This window comes from Ammodytes marinus, assembly GCF_949987685.1.
Source record: "Ammodytes marinus genome assembly, chromosome: 5".
Classification (NCBI taxonomy): Eukaryota; Metazoa; Chordata; class Actinopteri; order Uranoscopiformes; family Ammodytidae; genus Ammodytes; species Ammodytes marinus.
This window is the reverse complement of record NC_137234.1, coordinates 14,693,766-14,707,444: the sequence shown is the minus strand read 5'-3', so window position 1 is coordinate 14,707,444 and position 13,679 is coordinate 14,693,766. Positions and strand designations below refer to the sequence as shown.

Sequence of the window (13,679 nt, the reverse complement as noted above, 5' to 3'; positions counted from 1 at the left end):
TTGACAGGTGGACGATCGTTCTTTTATGACCAACATGTGTAAGAACTTGTTAGAACTTTTTTTAAATTTAATTTTAGTTGTTTGTAGTTCATCTATAGATAAGGTTTACGATTTTTATTTATTTATTCTGAAGCGCCATCCTCCCGGGGGGAGGAGTCCGATAGGAGGCTGACTGAAGAGATACTCTATAGCGGCTGTGAGAACAGTCCGTTCACCAAATTAACAGAAATGTTCACCATCTACGTTGCAAAATGAGGCGACTTGATTTCATTTATATTTGGCTTGCTGGGGATTTTCAACTAGTCCTCAGTGTTGGATTTATTGACACACCGATTCTTGGATCTAAAAATAATAATCCCAGACTTCTGAGCAAAGGTAACCTTCATATGTCGCTTCTTCACCATGATGATTTAGTTAGAATTATTCTGCAAATGTATCAGATGTAATAAATGCCTCAAATCAGTGTAGGAAATCAGAGAGCAGAGAGTTAATCCTGTCTTTAAATCCTTTTTAGACCGCTATCTAGTTCAGTGTGGAGTGGACGAGCCTTTGGATCTACAACTTTTGATGTGTTTGCGCAGTGCGTTCATTGTCGGTACTTCCAGGTGTAGAATATGATAATGCGTACCCATGGGATTTTCTATTTTATTTTTCAGATTTTATAAGTGGTGGACTTGAATACCAAGTCAATCACAGCCACAGTGTGCTCTTCTATAATGAAGACTTTGAGGAGATGTATGTTGGAGGGACCAATTCTGTGTTAAAACTTGATGTGGATGACTATCACATCATAGAGGTGGGTGTTTCTGAACTACTAACACTGTGTTGATGTTTTTATTTATGTGGTATTTTATTTGATATGTGAAACTTGCCCTTACACTCTTATATTAAGTTGTATTGTTCTTGCAATGAACATCTCAGTGGAGTTTGATGCAGCTGGCTTTATAATTAGATGCTACACTTAAGCAGATGTCTGTCACGGATCCCTGTTTTTCACAATGAGTCTGTCTGAAAGATATGGCCTTTCAACGCCAGCTAACATGTAGTTTACAGTCAAAAGGAGCTGCTGGATGGTGAACACATACCGATCCTGTTGACATCCAAAAGTATTATGCAGAATAACAACTAAGCAAATTATAATAGCCCTCAGTCAGACAGCTTAAGAGAAAATTAAATATAGTCTAGTAATTATTGAATGTTTTGAATGTTGAAATTAAGACAAATGTGGCCTCAGCTCTGACCATAAGAAAGTCATTGATCTTCATTCCACTAATGGCTAATAGTCTGCAGAAAAGCAGCCGAAGCCATTTCAGTATAAGACATCTTGAGCGATGTAGGTTTTCCCTACCAAGGCAAACCTGAGAAAGAAAAAAAAATATTGGTTTCAGAATTTTCCCTTTTATCTCTCATCCTGCTATTTCAAACATGTTGTATTGGCCAAAAAAACATCAGGTTTCGGGCCAAGAATGCCAGGTTTCTGGGCTATGTTGTTTAAAGTGCAACTTTTCTATTGGTTAACTTAGTATGTGATAAGAATTTGCTTTTTTGATATATAATGTCTCATTTAAAACCATCCTCAAGTGAAAACTTTGTTAATTTGTCTACCAATTGATTCCCCCTGCAGAAATTCCCTCTGAAAGCAAGAGGACAGCAACAGTGCAAAGAGGTCAGTGACTAGAGAATTGAGCTTTTATTTGATTAGAAATAATTGCGCAACAAGTAAGATTGAAATATAGAATTGGTTCTGTGACAGCTTCTTAATAACAGCCTCTTTGTTGCAGGGCCCCTGTGAATATGTCACTACTGTCATGGAGAAGTTTCAGGACAGCCTGTTTGTCTGTGGAACAAATGGACACAAACCGCAGTGTTGGAAACTTGTGAGTGTTTGCATACATTACTGCATATGTGTTCGTGGCTATAGTTAATTGGACTGGCAAACAACAGGGCAAAGCTGATTAAAGCACGCAGCTCTTTTGTGAAGTGGCTTTAGCTCACATTAAAGTTTGATTAGAACGATGTCTGTCATTTCAGTAGGGTGGTGGATGTGGTTTTCGGTGTTGGTATTCTTCCATTACAATCTTCTAGGAGCAATCGCAACGTCCCATTGACCTTCTGTTTTTTTTTACAGTTTTCTTCAGTGAACAATCAGTCTCATGAGATAGTGGAGAGTTATGAGGGGACTGGCATATCTCCGTTCGTCTACACCCAGAACTCTGTGTCTCTTACAGTAGGTATGTTAAGTACAGCTTCTAGTATAACAACAAAGTACCCTTTTGCAAGTCTAAAAATGTGCGTCAGGGCTGCAGAGTTATATAACCGCATCAAGTCATTTGTGATAGCAGAGTTGACAAGCCAGTGCATTTTCTCCCATTAGTATTCTCAATAATTGACCATCTTTTTATCCCCATCTTTTTTTCATGTGACGTCTCTGTGCTATTTTAAGAGGGGGATCTATATTCAGCAGCACCTTTGGATGCTAAAGGAAGTTCATTACAATTTAGAAGGAAAGCTGGCGGCAGAACTAATGTCTGGATGTATGACAACTGGGTCTCAGGTGGGTAAATGAATGAAGTCAATGTAGAATGTAGGATTACAAATGACACTGTAAGTCCATTAGTGTTGTAATGCGATTAAATATAAAAAGATCATGTATTTAACTGTTCATCCTGCATAAAGGTGATGCACCGGTTTTGCATCCTTTTACCTGAGAACGGGCTGTCTGTCATGTCATCGTTAACCCTCATCTCACATTGTGCTGTCCACATTTTGTTTTGCCAAGGTCTCTTTGGTCTGTGCTGACACTGCACTGTTCTAGAAAACAGTGAAAGAGCTTAGTAAACATGTCCTCCTCTTACAGAGCCAACGTTCATCGCTGCATCCTGGGTGAAGCAGAAGGAAGACCCAGACAACGAGAAAATTTACATATTTTTCCGGGAAAAGAACACTGATCACAGTCCAGAGGCCGATCCCTGGATATCTAGGGTTGCACGAGTCTGTAAGGTACGCTGGACACTGGAGTAGACTTTGGCATGCATCAGTAAATTCTCAACTTACTTTGCTGTTACCGTGAATTCCTCCAAACCTCTTCAGCTCAGCTTCAGTAATCCAACTAATGGCCTTCCAAATCTTGTTAAGATAACATGGACTGATCCAATCTTATTGACTGTAGTAGGTAAATTATTTGAAAAAATATATTTTTCAGTCATTTTAAAGTATGATGTCATATTGTTTTAAAATACACATCTCAGCGTTTAGAGGGAGAGGCCAGTTTGACAGTATGAGTCACCTATGTGAATCACTTAGGGTGGGCTATGGAACACAATTTGGATGTGATCCGATATGAACTAATACTACGCCAAGTATAAAATGTAGGGAGAGTTATGTGTGAAGGACTTGTTAATACGTTCTGAATATGGTTTCTTATTCGTAGAAAGACATTTTTACATCTCTCTGCAATTACAAGATCTTGCTGCACATGTGTGTGTGTCTGAACACAACTAAGCAGAGAAGCAGAGTGCATTCGCAAACAGTGCTCATCTAATGTGAGACACATTCATTTGTTGGAGTCAGCCCTTTCTGCTAGTCTTATTACTGAAAACAAAACTTACTGTTGATAGTATCAATATTATGTATAAACCAATCAATATACCAATATACTTTGGTCTGGCAGGATGACAGGGATAGCTATATAGCTTATATGGGGGGGCTAGCTGGGCTTTACAACTGAGAAAACAATATAATAATTCTGAAAGACAGCAGTATACCAGTTAAGCAAGATGGAGAATGATCAACCATCTCAGACCAAAGTATATAATGCACACTTTAATTGTATTTATAATGTAGTATATAAATTAATAGAATATACTACATAATGCTCACATAATTACTTTCTTCTTCTTCTAGTTTGTATTACAATAAACAGATTGTGGGACACCTCCGCAGAGTTTAATGTTACTGTTCTGTGAGAGCGCGTCTGCTGTGTCTCCACCTGTACTTGACAGACAAATGAGATGAAACGCCACCACCGGTCTAGCCTGCTTTGTTTGATGTTGACTTTAATATTGTTTTTCATCCTGGAAAAATGCCTACAGTCACCCTCTATTTACAGTTCTCGTGCTCAGGCTGTTGTCATGGGTGATATGATAATCTCATACAGGAAATGAATTATTCAAATGCAATTGTGGATAAAATGCCATGCTTTGTCCACGGCACACAGATAGAAGTATTTATCCAGATTAATGTAGTTGTGCAACCATCTGCTGCAGTGCCGCTAAACGATAGTCTTTTTGACACCTTGTTATTTGACTTCTGTACAAAACAAGACTTGCCCCAAAAGCGGTTTGGTGTGTTGTTTCATTCATCATGGTCCATGTAATGACAAAGCTATAAAATAACCCTTAGTGGATTAATTTAAGCTTGCAAGAAAAGTGAAAGAAGCCTCTCCCTGGTGTCATTTTGCAGGTGGATGGTGGCGGATCAAAGAGTTTCTTCCAGAACATGTGGACGTCCTTCCTCAAGGCCCGGCTTGTCTGCGGGTTTCCAGAGGAATCGCTTTATTTCAGCCGCCTCCAAGATATTTACGTGATGCACGCTGAGAAGTGGCAGGACACCAGAGTCTATGCCCTCTTCACTAGCAGCTGGTAGGAGACACTTTCCCTTCCTTTATTATCAGCAACTAAGCAACAAGAAGAGTAACACGCTGACAGGGTGACAAAGAATAGCAATCGCTTAGCTCAGCATTCTGAAGTGTCTCTTGCCCCATGGAGACACAATTAACCCTGGCCTGTAGGTTTTGGTTTTGACCTATCATAATATGTTGCAGAATAGGATTTTATTTACAAATAACACACTCCATGGTGAATGGGTCGGCCAATGCCCTTCTACCACTCCACCGGGCCTCTGTGAAATTGCTATGGGCTATTATGTCTCAGGTGGAAATTGAATTGTCTTAAGTGTAAGTGATGAGTTTGCCATTTAACTGTAACAGCTCGGAAATAAAGTCAAAGCTTATCTTTGTATGGAGGAAGGCAAGGATGAAAACCAGGTACACGGATCAGGCGGACAAATCCAATAAAAGGATAGGCCGAGAATCATTGACCTAAGGGGCAGGTTCATAGAATGAAGACTGGAGAACTTGACAGAGACACACTACACAATCTGACATAGAGAGAGAGCGAGTGGAGATGGACTGGTATATACATTTTTACTGCTAAACTGATCAGGGAAATGGAAAGCAGGTGAGTTAGTGGGTGGAGGTCGTCAGGTGAAGGGAATGGCAGGGAGGGGTCCAGAGGAAGTGTCTGGATCCATAATGACAGGGAGAGTTGGTATGTGACAAAACAGAGTGTGCAAATAAATAAGTGTTAGGCTAGGCGTAGGTCACGCAAATGTGTCATTTACCGCACCCCATATGGCCAATCTGTTACAAGTTACTCGAATCTCTGGTCCGCTATGCAAAGAAGTTTTGTGAATATCCAATCATTACTTTCAAGATATTCTGCTGTCATATCTGATAAACAAGAGTGACACAGTTGGACAAAGTCATAATCACTATCAAGGTTGAGTATATATAAAAAATGCTATGCTAACTTCACTTATCTTTTGTCCTAGGAACGCCACAGCAGTGTGCATCTATTCAATAGGAATGATAGAAGAAATATTCGAGAACTCAACTTTCAAGGGCTATGACAAAGAAATTCCCATACCAAGGCCAGGAATGGTAAGGACTTGTTTAGTTATGTTGCTATTCAGAGACACAATACTTCCTCCCGTGGTTTTATTTTGGTTTCCAACACTATTATGCATTGATTGTGGCTGATCTCCTGTCTATCACATGTCCCTGAGCTGGAATGGAAGTATAAAATAAGAAACAGGAACAAATTGTGCAGATCTACGTTTGTGGTCCCCTTTAGTTCCTCATCTACAGGGTAGAACTCAAACAGACCTCATGTAAAAAAAAATATATAATAATAATAATATAACTAATTCCGGGGATAAGTAATGCAGACACACATTTTCCACGTCTCCACCCATTTAGATAACATGCCGTTGTATTTAACAGTTTATTGACCCAGGGAGAAATGATTGTTTTCATTTGAAGGAAGTGGTCTTGTTGCTACGTCCTGTAAAGAAATCCATCCCCTGCCTTCATCTATTTAGCTTGAGTAAATGTTTGTCTCTTAGATATTTTTAAACAACTTCAGATGCTTTACGTTTTGTATACCTGATGACGTATTAATTGCTTTGTTTATATTCCAATTTCCTACAGTATGCACTGCATTGTACTGACTTATTGTACACTTTGTGCCCCCTGTGCTTTCCAGTGTGTAAAAAACAGCAGGAGCCTGCCATTGGCCACTGTCAATATGGTGAAATATTACCCAGAAATGAGCGACTGGGTTCACTCCGTGCATAATACAGCTCCATTTTATGTAAGCAGCTACAACTACACCAAAATAGCTGTTGACCAGGTCAAGGCAGCTGACCAGCACACATACAACATTCTGTTTCTAGCCACTGGTAAGTTCTGTTTGCGGAAAAAATAACATTGTTTCACATAGACGGTCTTCAGTACGTTGTAGGATGTGTGTTCCCCTGTTGTTGCTTGTGGCTTGTTCATTCATGCATTGTCTATAAACTCTGCCTGAAACAATGAGCTAAAAATACAGCCTACAGTATCATATAACATTGTTTCAAATCGCTGTTTGTTTTCTGTTCCAAACAGATTCCGGTAAGATCCATAAAGTGTTAGAGGCTGGGTCAGAACCTTTCATCATCTCTGAAACACAACTCGTCAGCCACTCATTCATACAATCAATGAAGCTTGACTCCAAAAGGGTAAAGCTCACTTTGGATTCCATTTCAGATGTCGTACATTTTGCATTGCAGTGTTCTGGTCAACCTTTGCTCTTAGCTGGAAAATAATTTTTCACATGTAATTTTATATTGTTAAGCTTCACTAATCAATATTTTCCATTTGAACTGGATCAATGGGATATGGGGCTTAGATACATCACAGGGCCAGAAACGAGACTCCAAATGCTGTGGACAGTGTTGTGTTTACAGCTTGTTGCACTGGAACCAAAAAATCCATTATGCATGTGTAAAGTGAGACTATGTGTCTGTGTCCCTTTCCTTAGAAAAAGTTAGTGGTGGGCTTTTCTGAGAAAATATCCACCATGGATCTCCAGAAGTGTCAGATGTACCACTCCTGTGAAGACTGTGTTCTGGCCCGGGACCCGTACTGTGCCTGGATGAATTCTGGATGCCGTCCGACTGACCTGTAAGTGTGGACAGGGTTCATACCGAGACTCTTTTGCAGAATTTTGATCTGCTGCACAAAGCCTTTTTTGCTGTTATCTGAAGTTCAGGCAGCAGGAGAATTAACTGAGTGCAGACACAACAGGCAGACAGAGAAAGTGTTTAAAATGTTACGAAGATAACCGCTTACAGGAAGGTATTGGAAGGTGGGTACGGCAGGCAGGTAGACAGAAGTTTGGAAAAAAAAATATCTTGGAAAACACTTGGAATTATAACACTACACAACTACACATTAAACCCACACAAGGAACTGACAGAGGAGCAGGGCTGGTAGAGTATGTGTGTGGTGAATGGAAACAGGTGAGCAGGAGAATGAGGAAGTCTAGAGGGAAAGCCTGAAGGTATTATTGAATTCTGACTGTGAGGGTGTGGCTTCAGGAAGGAACAGCATTTTTTGTTCAAAAATGTTTAGACAGCTGCTCTCTGCTTGCTCTTTGGAATATCACATTCCTGCTGAAGAAGGAGTTCAATGTTGATGCAAAAGATTTAAAAGTATTTTCAGAAATGTATTCCGCAATGAAAATACTGTAGATTTTGAAGGCAACATCGAGGTCACTCTAACAAAACTAACTTCATCCCAACATTTCTGTTCACAGCGGAGGAATTCAAAATCTGATGGATGGGAATATAAGCATGTGCCCTTCATTATTAAGAGGTAGCTAATGATGAGACTGTTATACATACCACAAACTTGATAAGTTCTCAAAATAAATAATGTTCAAATACACTTTTGTTTTAGACCAAAATCCAGTCAACCGGACCAAACGAGAGTCACTGTCATCATTACCAGTGGATTCTAGGACAGTTCACACTGTTCCCCAGGGCGTCCCTTTCTACCTGTCCTGTCCTATAGACTCTTACCACGCTGTCTACACCTGGGAGCATGGAAGCCTGAGCAGCCCTTGCCTGCAAATGCAATCAAACTGCCTGCACCTCATCCCTGCCATGGCGCAAGAGAACTATGGCAGCTACGAGTGTCTTTCCAAAGAGAAAGGCTACACCAAAAGGGTGATAAATTATCAACTTACAGAGCATCATCAGCGTACAGAACACAATATCCCAGCTCCAAAGACACCAACTGAGAGGGACAAGACCCGTTCCAGAAAAAATGATGCATCAACAATTGTGCCACCGATAGTATGGATCACCATTGGACAGGCTGTAGCAGCGTTAAGGATGTTCTAATTGGTCCTAATCCATGGACAAATAATCTTTACTTGTTTATTGACCATTGCTTTTTTAACATCACATTCCCTACTCTTTGAAAACGTTGTTCTGTTGGTCCATAACTCGTGTTTGATTGTGCCATTGTTAATCTGGCTAGAAAGTGGGCCGCATTAAAGGAAGTCCATTGTAACACAAATGAAGCTGGCAACTCAACAGTCCAAGCAAGAACTCTCCCACCGCGAACATAAAACGGTATTTGTGCGAGTGGTCACTTGGTTGTGTTTGGCAGAAAAGTCAGGTTTTCAAGTTTCCAGAAGGACAAGAAGAAGTTGGTTGGATGGAGGGAGGGAGGAAGGAAGAAAGAAAGCATAACAATCTGTCAGCAGTGGGGGTGCCTAATGCTGTTTTTTTGGATCAGCAACAGCAGTCAATGAATTCAGCATCCTGCAGGAATTGCTACAATGTTGCATTGGGTGAGCACTTCTCTTCTGTTGAAGACAAGGGTAGAAAAATTTAAGGTGTGAGTGAAAACGCTTCTGGTCAGAGAGCCACAGACAGCACAGTGCACAGTAAGTATGTGTGGTGTAGTCGCAGTGGTGTAGTAGTAGGGCGTCTACATGTTGAGGCCCATTAGAGGTCAGGCAAATGTAATGTTCTTGTGTTGAATTTCCTCTGTGTCCACAGAGCGCTGATGACAGATAATTTCTATCAAGAGCATTGAGGAAGGGTGGAGTTGGCCAGGGCAGGGACCCTCATCGAATTTTCCTGTTTTGTTCAACTTTCGCTAACTTTCCTAACAGTCAAAGAGCAACTACTGACGTAAAATAACAAGCACCTTATTTAATTTATACATATATTTTGACCAAAAAAAGGTAATACATTTCTTTGTATACTGCATATACAAACAGAAACATGTATCACTCATAGCTGCAGGGAGCAATGGATATAGCCTACTGTAAGTCCAACATTAAACTTAGCATAGAACTGATTTGAGATGGTTGTTGGAGGTGATGGTTGGGATTGCATCTTCACAGTGTGAACCTGTTTAAGATGTAATGTTCTATGAGCTACTAGCCAGTTCTGTATTTTAAAGGGAGACTAGTAATGCTGTTGAATGGTAACCGCAGTTGTCTTAGTGCTAACGATAATGTGAGTCATGTCCATAATAGATAAATATATGGCCAAACGTTGCTTACATTTAGCAACCAAAGCTTCCAAAAGCACATATCAGACCAAGAAATGTTGTACTGAAGCCTTGAGTTTTATTTCTTATGAGATTACTAATAAAGCTTAATATATTTATTATGTAAATTTTATTTTGGTACAAGAAACATTTATTTTATTGCTAAATATTTAGCCTTTCATACTGGAGAGTAATTTCAAAATGTATATATTTCTGCGTGTATATAAATATGTATATTTAAATGATTGCTTGGATGTAGGATTAGATATTAAAACATGAAGACTGTAAGTGTACAATATTTGATCTTCTATTAAATTACATTTGAATTGTAACTGAAGCTGAACAGTAACAGTTCAGTAACAGTGTTCACACGAAGTCATGGTCATACGTCTCTTTAATTCCTCTCTCAATAGGTCTTGCCTTTAGCAGTCATGGCTTTCAGTAAACTGTGTGTAGTCTGACCAGAGCCCAGGCAACACAGTAAGGATCTTTGGTTTAATCTGTTTTATTCCTGGATCTAAAGTCTCAATCCTTCTAAGGTAGGCCAAGTGAGTACATCTTGTTCACACAAGGAAATCGCCACCCAGATGGTAATCCTAGATTCTCATCAGATTTCTTTTCAGATCAAGTTATTGTTGCCAAGAAGTTACAACTCTGTCTTTTCTGTGATTGCTCTCTCTTTCTCTTTCTCTCTCTCACTTTCTCTGCTGTTTATGTTCCTCCTCTGATCTCCAAGATTAATATCTAGAGCACTGATTTGTGCTGAGCAGTCAAATCGGACTTCCACCATTTTCATATATTCAATACTTCTAAACTCTTCCATCTGACAAAAATATAAAGTTCTGTGATTGTTCTTGTGCACAGGGTAAAATATGAAGGGAGCACAGTCATCTTGTTCTGTTTGTGACCAAACCCTGCTGTTACTATGTTGGTTGGTGTGGCGTGCATGTCATCCTCGGTTTAGGACAATATTTTCCTTCTCAACAAACCAATGATTTCAAGTGGTATATCTGACGCGTCATGTTGTGTCCGTTGTTTTCTTCCTAGGTTACAATACAGACTTTTTGACGGATGAGGAAGGGTGGACTCTATGTTGTTTAAATGTTTTGTTTTGTTTTGTTTTCTATGCAGTGTAGGGCTTAGCATGAGCCAACGACTGTACGTGTGTCATGTTGTCAGGGCACTTTAATGAAGATCATGGATTCTCCGGATTAAGCTGTAGATGACCTGACCCTGGCTGCTAAGTGCCTTGTGCAGTTAAGTTTCCACCAGGCCTGCAAACTGTTATCTTCTTTGAAGGTTTTTCATTGCTTATAGATGAAGCGGTAAAATGTGTTTTCATGCATTTGTGGTTAACATGAGCTGTCTGTGGTGCTTATATGAGTCATTGCCGGAGACACCCTGTTTAATTAAACCCAGACCCTCTTTTGCCAAAGCTGTAGGATAAGATACAAAAATGTGAAGGCTATGTTGTTGTATTTGGCTTCATGCTTTATAACTATGCATCTCTGATAGGAATTGTTGTTGGACTATACTCTGAGAAGCACTTTGAGTATCCCTATCTCTTTACTATTGGCTGCACAGAGTCCAGATGACGGTCACTATGAGTTCCTCTGTGCTCTGATATGAGCGCAAGTAGACCTTGATCCCCAGAGGACTTGGAACACAATTTACAGTTCCCCGTTTTCCTGTTGAGCCTCTTAAACAGGAAAGTCTCCTGGAAGCAAGCCAGAGTAGGCTGCAGGAATTCCTGGAACAAAAACAAACAAAAATAAACACTTTTTTTCCTAAGAAAGGAAACCAAATGCATTGGGTGTGGCTGGAACACCACCCTTTGGATTAAAAAAAACAGCTAGAAAACAAAAATAAACCTTATCCAAAATATGTTTAATATTTATATGAAAACCCTGTATAACTTATTGTATACCAACAGATTTGTTATTAAGATAAAAATTATACAGATGATCTCTGTAATACAAGTATTTTGACAGCAGAGGTCACTGTTTGTCAGTCCTGTTTTACATGTTCACAACCCCCAATACTTCCCCTAAACTTAAAGGTGGAGTCAGCAATTCTATAGAATACTTGTTATCAAAATCACTGTGATCTGCTACCTGTATGTACTGTGTGTGCACTGTAAAAATACAATAATACAAAGCCTAGGCTCTTTAAACTGGTATGTAAAAAAAAGAGGGCCAACAATAGCTACATGCCCGTTTGCAGTGCCTACAGGCTAACACTGGGATTTTTTTTAGCACACACATAGTACCTACTGGTAGCAGTTTGTGAAAGATAATCACTGATTTTGACAAAAAGTGATTTTGACAACAAGCATTTTCCAGAATTGCTGACTTACCCTTTAAGTCTAACTTTGAAACCTAAAAGTCTTAAAGGATAGGATCAATTTTTTTAAGTCTGTCTTATATCACTCACATGCCCTTTCAACATCAAAATTGTTTTTTACTTGCTGTAAAGATGCATTCCCAACATGCCTCAAATGTAAGTGAATGGGGGCAAGACCCACATTAGGGTTCAGTGCAAAATAAATCCCCACGTTTATCAAGTCAATTTGAGGCTTCAGCAGTCCGAGTTGATCAAATCAAGTGAGAAAATAATATCACAGTAATAAACTAAAATACAACACTCAATACACATTCAATTAAAACTGACTGCAAGTCCTAAAACACTTGTCCACAGGGTGTCAGTACAACATCATATACCAATAGAATACATTTCAAGTGAGCAGCCAAACTTTGACATTAGAAAGCTATTTGTTGCTTGTAGTTAACTCATTAGATTCAAAAACTGTATCAAATAACCAAACTAACTGACCAAAAAATATATATTAAAGGCCAGTTACAATTCACACAACTCATGTGTTTTAACTTTGATAAATAGCAGCTCAATTATATATTATATATTATACCAAATATAGTTTTGTAAAAGATATACGTATCAACACAAAGAACAGTTACATATCCTAAGTGAGGCACAGCATAAAGCAGACCTCATTGATACACATAACCTTGATACAGCCAGACGGCCAACTTTATATCCTAAGCATCTAAGCAACTTTCCAAAGTGCACTATAAAAGTCAGAGTAAACACACAATTTACCACTTAAAGGAGTTGTTTGGCTCCTGCCATGCTCGTACTGTCCAATGAACTACAGTGTACTTGAGGAAGGCTGCTACTTTCTCAACTAATTATGCTGCATTTTGTACTCAAATTTCCTCTTTGTGTTTCCTTAAATGGTGCATCCATGCTGAGCTGTGGTGGCGGAACAGTAATACAAAGGGTAAAATCTGTCCAAAACTCTTAGGCAGATAACAACTTGATTTTCTGAAGAAGCAGAGTCTGGAGAAGCCAAGTTAATATTTGACTACATTTTCAGATTGCCTTTTCAAGGACGAGGACTGTGGGTGATTTAAAGGCACAGGACAGGTAGGGAAAATAAAACTACCTACTTTGAAAAGTGAGTTCTACCAATTTCATAGTGTAGGCCTACTTTGCATTTGTATGCACTGTAACGGCTTGTACGTATAACCTTGTTGTATGGCCTGTGGTACACCTTCTGGTGTACCACAGGCTACACCAGAAGGTGGCAGTATTTGAGCAGGGAACAGAATCCCCACAATAATAACACAGAAGCATACAATTTAATTGTTTAGGGAACTATAATGACTAAAATTGTTGATAGGTTAGATTTATAGGTGATCAAATACATTTAAAAAAGGTGGAATACTTACCCAAAAAAACGTGCATACATAACATGAGCGATTGAGAATATTTCTGGCTGAAATGTTTATAGGAATAACACATTTCTCATTTACTTTAAGGGGGTTTCTATTAGCTTCATATGCCACATCCGATTAGAACATGTTCAATAAAACCTCTAAACCAGTTCAGACGTCACATAACGCTGTTGCAGTGAAATGTCATCAAAATGATCTGCATCTGATTTTAGGGTATTTTCTCTGAGTGGACTCCTCTTGTCAGTCAGTCTGTG

The 13,679-nt window shown here is 39.3% G+C and overlaps 1 protein-coding gene across 1 annotated transcript; it reads left to right on the top strand.

Moving 5' to 3' along the window:
* The first annotated feature begins 231 nt into the window (after positions 1-231).
* Positions 232-9,953, top strand: sema7a (semaphorin 7A (JohnMiltonHagen blood group)). The gene is made up of 14 exons (XM_080027353.1): positions 232-375; positions 657-796; positions 1,625-1,666; positions 1,782-1,877; positions 2,129-2,231; positions 2,444-2,554; positions 2,858-3,000; positions 4,462-4,640; positions 5,611-5,719; positions 6,324-6,519; positions 6,725-6,837; positions 7,140-7,282; positions 7,917-7,975; positions 8,060-9,953. Exons 1-14 carry the CDS (start codon positions 252-254, stop codon positions 8,503-8,505), a joined length of 2,004 nt encoding a protein of 667 aa, XP_079883479.1. The 5' UTR covers positions 232-251; the 3' UTR covers positions 8,506-9,953.
* The last annotated feature ends 3,726 nt before the right edge of the window (positions 9,954-13,679 follow it).

Excerpts from the sequence above, each read along its gene's own strand:
- sema7a (XM_080027353.1), top strand. The coding sequence starts at position 252 with ATGAGGCGACTTGATTTCATTTATATTTGGCTTGCTGGGGATTTTCAA. Across the intron at positions 3,001-4,461 it reads GGGTTGCACGAGTCTGTAAG|GTGGATGGTGGCGGATCAAA; the intron begins GTACGCTGGACA and ends GTCATTTTGCAG. Across the intron at positions 6,838-7,139 it reads TGAAGCTTGACTCCAAAAGG|AAAAAGTTAGTGGTGGGCTT; the intron begins GTAAAGCTCACT and ends CCCTTTCCTTAG.